Source organism: Coenobita brevimanus, chromosome 43, assembly GCF_032717465.1.
Source record: "Coenobita brevimanus isolate Jiangsu-jjx chromosome 43, ASM3271746v2, whole genome shotgun sequence".
Lineage (NCBI taxonomy): Eukaryota > Metazoa > Arthropoda > Malacostraca > Decapoda > Coenobitidae > Coenobita > Coenobita brevimanus.
Window position 1 is genome coordinate 33,493,158 of NC_136996.1, and position 5,000 is coordinate 33,498,157.

At 42.5% G+C, this 5,000-nt stretch overlaps 1 protein-coding gene across 1 annotated transcript in view; it reads left to right on the top strand.

Annotated features, from left to right (window-relative positions):
• The first annotated feature begins 2,826 nt into the window (after window positions 1–2,826).
• The window catches only part of LOC145397887 (uncharacterized), a 37,782-nt gene continuing 35,608 nt past the window's right edge, over window positions 2,827–5,000 (top strand). Inside the window, exon 1 of the mRNA XM_080270921.1 lies at window positions 2,827–2,977. Within this exon, the coding sequence (XP_080127047.1) occupies window positions 2,827–2,977 (151 nt within the window). The remainder of the gene's footprint in view (window positions 2,978–5,000) is intronic.

Below are 5,000 nucleotides of genomic sequence, written 5' to 3' on the forward strand. Positions count from 1 at the left end.
TCTCTCTCTCCTCCTGTTTTTCTTGTCTCTTCCTTCTCCTTCCCCTGTTTTTTTCGCATATCTCTTGTTTCTTCCCTATTATCGTTGAGTCTGATGCATTCTTACATTTACGTTTTCTTTTCGTCGCCTAATGTCTGGTTCACTTATCTCATTCGTATTCTTTTTTTTTTTGTATGATTTTTTCCTTTCATTATTTTCACACTCATGAATGTGTTCTCTTTGTTCCTGCATTTTTTTTTAACCCTTTCTCCCTCTCATTCTCAATTCTTCATCTCTATTCATTCCTATTCGCGCATGCCTTCTGTTCGTCATATTTCTTTTCTCTTTCTTCTCTTTCCTTGCTCATTCCTCCCACGTTCCTCTTTTCCTTCTGTTATATTTACGTTTACTCAACCTATCCCTTCCTTCATTCCCAGTATTGTGCTGTCAGAGCTTTCTTCTTCGCCTTATATCCCTTTCTCCTCCTCCTCTTCCTCCACCATCTTTTCCTGACCTGAGAGAGAGAGAGAGAGAGAGAGAGAGAGAGAGAGAATATAGGAAGTAGCAGTGCGAGATGCTGGACTTGGCAGGAGGAGGAGAGAAGCTTTGACAGAAGGACAACTTTTAGAGGAAGAAGTTGGGAGGAGGAGGAGGAGGAGGAGGAGAAGGAGGAGATGAGAAGAGAAGCGAAGAGGAGCCGGAGGAAGAGGGGAAGCTGGATATGTTGCGAGAAATAGGAGATGCAGCAGGAAGACGAAGAGGAGAAGGAGGGAGAAGAGGAAGAACAACATGGGGAGGAGGAGAGAAGGAGGAGGGAAAGGAAGAGGAGGAGAAGGAGGAGGAAGAAGAGGAGGGGGAAAGGAGAGACGAAGTGTAGGAAAAGAGGGCGTGGAGAGAAGCAGGAGGAAACAGTGATGGTGACAGAGGAGGTGGAAGAAGATGGAGGTAAGAACACGGAAAGGAAAGAGTAATTACGACACATATATAACACACATTAATCCTTTGAGTCCAATCTACTTTCTTTGTACTTTTTCCGCTTATGGGTCGTAACACAGCTTTCTTATTGATTTATTCTGAACATACAGTGTCTTCTTTTATGTTAGTGATGGAAACTTTGTCGATTTTAGAAGTATATTATTAACCCACAAGAGAACGTTAAGGTGTAATATTCACACACACACACACACACACACACACACACACACACACACACACACACAAATCGCTAAGTAAGAGATGCTACGAAACCTGCTATGCCACTATATTATGTTACCATTAACTAGGCGTGATATTGCCATCTCTCTATCTTTAATGTTGCTTTGTAACAAGAGATTAACGATAAAGTATGGTGCTAGTCACGAAGAAGTGTTGTGGAAAGGATTAAGAACCATAGAATTATTTTATTTTCCCAATGACTTTTGGGAAATTAACGCAAGTAGGCGGAGATTTTCCTTCTTTTGCAGTTTATTTTTCAAAGCTGAGTGACAGAATATGACAACTGTACGGAGCTCACCCCTTTTCATAATCCTTCTTCGTGACTTGCACCATATCCTTGTTGATCTCAGTATTCATGATAGAAATATGCCAGTTTTACGACTAGTTACAGTAAATAGAATGTAGGTAAAAGAACTGATCTAAAGAATTCGATCCCAAGGCTCATGCAAAATGACGCCAGTTTAATTCAGGAGAAAATGCTGTCGTCGGTCTTGGGGAAAAAGAATAAAGCAAAATAGTACTGCACTACAGCAGATTCTAACCCACCCATCACCCCCTCACTGGTCCTGAAGTAAACTATGGAATTAATCACACGATTAATTGAACACACACACACACACACACACACACACACACACACACACACACACACATATATAATTGTATATATCTATATCTATATCTATATCTATCTATCTATCTATCTATCTATCTATAAATATACTATATATACAGGGTATATACAGTACTGGGGTGCGAATCAGTCACTGGCAGCGGGTATTTATTTTATGGTGTAGCAATTAATCAGCCGTCTATGTGTGTGTGTGTGTGTGTGTGTGTGTGTGTGTGTGAGAGAGAGAGAGAGAGAGAGGGTAGATAATTGGCAAGGGGTAGTAGTAATAGTAGTAGTTGTTCCCAAGGCAGTCTGGCCGAACAGCCCGGAGTCCCTAAGGAAGGCCATGGCCGAGACCGGACTTTCCCACAGAGCTCTCAAGGAGTGTATGTTGTGTTGTTGGCGTAGGTGATTGTGTGCAAAGCATTCTTCCATAATGTACTCAACAGTAAGGGGTGCTGTGTTGCATTCTGGACAGGCATCAGCGACGGAGTTATCCAGCCTCTTCTACTGGCAAGAGGGTTATAATTATGCTCCTCTTGTTAAATGCTCCTCCATACGTGATTCATGCAACCAACTCAACTGGCAAGGGGTTGAGCTGGTTGCATGAATCATGTATGGAGGACCATATAACAAGAGTTTCTCCCTCTCCACTTTTTTTTGTTTTAATTAGTCGACGGATTGACTCCATTCTGTGGGCAGAATGAAGTGCACATATAAAATATAAGGCTCTGATCCGGAGCCAAGACTCCTGGGACTTGATTGGTGAGTGAATATGTCTCTGTCTAATATGACTGGGCATACTATTGATAATTCTGACTGTCATGCTGTCTCCTCTGGTTTCTGGACTTAACCTCACTCCTTCCTTAGGCCCAGATGATGATTATATATAGTGGGCAAGTATGTGTGTGTGGGGGGATATGTGGAGGGAAGTATATGTGCGTGAATGTGTTTGAAGGTGTGTGTGTGAGGGGGGAGGGAAGGAGGAGGATTCGTGGCGGAAGGGTGGAAATGATGATATGGGTGAAGGAGATGCTAGTAGCCTCTTTTGCGCTGCCGTTATCACCACTCGCACCACACTCTGCGGGTCGAACGAACGGGTGGTGGTGGTGATGGGCGCCGCCGCCAGGCCCGCCATTGCGCGGCGCGCCACGGGTGACGGCGGAGTAGGTCAGTGGTTCTTCAGCTGAGGGAAGAGGTGGGCGTGCTGTGTTAGAGCTCCGAACATTAGAACTAAGGCACGGCCGAAAATCTTGAAGTCATTATAACTTTCCTTATAACCTTTCTGTATGACTGATCCCAAGAACTGTATATCTCTCTTTTCAGTATTTCCCGTGAATGACTGCTGCATTATTGCCTTCTATTTCCTGTGAAGTGAATATATGCGAGAACTCATACAAGTCAAAATCACCGTGTATTTGACAACCAGAGCATTCAGCAAATACCAAGCATCCAAAGAATTTCCCAAGGGAACGAAACGCAGCCGTAGCTTTGAAAATCTAGGCCCTCCTTCAGCTTTAGATGGGAGTGGTTAACTAGTGAAGATCGCCTGATAGTTGAAGTGATGTTAACTAACGAGAGTTGAGCTAGAGACGCTTTTATCATCCCCGACGTTATTTGTTACCGTAAGTACCCCTTAACTAGTTGACGTCTTATCTCCTACTCTTCCTAGGTTAAAGAATGTGGAGTTAAACTGAATGACAGACGTAAATGAGGAAGTGAAGGAGCGTTTTAATGTTGCTGTTGTGCTGGAAAGTGTTATGAGAAAGTACTGTACCTTGAGATGGCGTGTCCATGTATGACGAATGAGAGAATGATAAAGGCAGCCTTGTGGCGGAGAACAGGGTGACACAGAGGCGATTTGTCTGTGACCACCCCTTTGGGGTCAAGGTGTCTAACAACAGATAGACAGTATTAACTCTTTGTGGCATGCAGTGTGAAGTGTCTTTTAGAAAAAAATATGCAAAAAAATTATGAGGATTCGGTTGAGCTATTCACCCCTTCACTACGTTTATGTTTACAGATGCCTATTAACGGTATAAACTCTTGCTGTTACCAGATTATATTTAGTTCCATTTACAGAGCTGCCTGGAAGCAAAAAAATAACTCGGGCTGGCATGACTGACAGATGAATAAAATCATTTAGTGTTAGGAAGGTACCGTATTCGAATTGTCCCGAAGATGAAAAGGTTAATCGTGACTCCTTGTAACTCACTCAGCTGAATTATCTGGCGTTACCTGCCATAAAATACAAGGTGAAATACGACGATGATAGAGTTAATAAAGTTTACATCAGATAATTCCATTTTGCAATATTTTTGCCAAGCTTAATTAAATGGTCAGGAGATAGAAAGTGTATTAGTTGTAGCCTAGTTGCAACCCCCAGCTCATTTGGATGTGAATCCAGTCCACTGCAGGCTGAAATTGCCCTTATCCCGCTGTCCACCTTCCTCTTACTGGGGGACAGGGAGGAGACTGGGTGACGTTTGTATAACTGGGTTGCTCCACCGACCGGTCATATCGGTGCCACCATGTGAAAGGATCCCTCACCAGCACTACATTAAGTGTAAGACTAGATCAAAAGACCTCAAGAGAGCACATCGACAGTACGCCCGAAGTTAGACTTTGACCAGTGACCTTGACCTTTGCTCGAAGTTCATCAAAATGGAATCATTCCATCCCATCCCCACACACAGTACACGTGTTAATTTTTGTCCACATCTATTCTGGCGGCAACGAGATATTTTGTAAACATTGCTTCAATCTTTTCAACGCAACGTGTCCAAGCATCTCGACATGAAAGGATCTTGAAAATCTCTCTCTCTCTCTCTCTCTCTCTCTCTCTCTCTGAGAACACATTTGCTAGGTTCAGACCTTTGGTTCCTTATCTACGTAAAAAACGTACACAGATACATATACAGTATACGGTACATTGAAAAGGACTCTGTCACATAAGCTACCGTACGTCATATGATATTTTGCTTATATACATATTCGCACATACAGACGGACAGACATATAGTCAGGCAGACAGACAATCATTAATACAGACAGACATACATGCAATATATACCGGTACATAAACACACACAAATGCACTCGTTTGGAGTAGCCATGTCGTTTGCGTCTGTAATAAACGTGACCAAAATGATTCAGCAATAATAATAATAATAATAATAATAGTAATAATAAT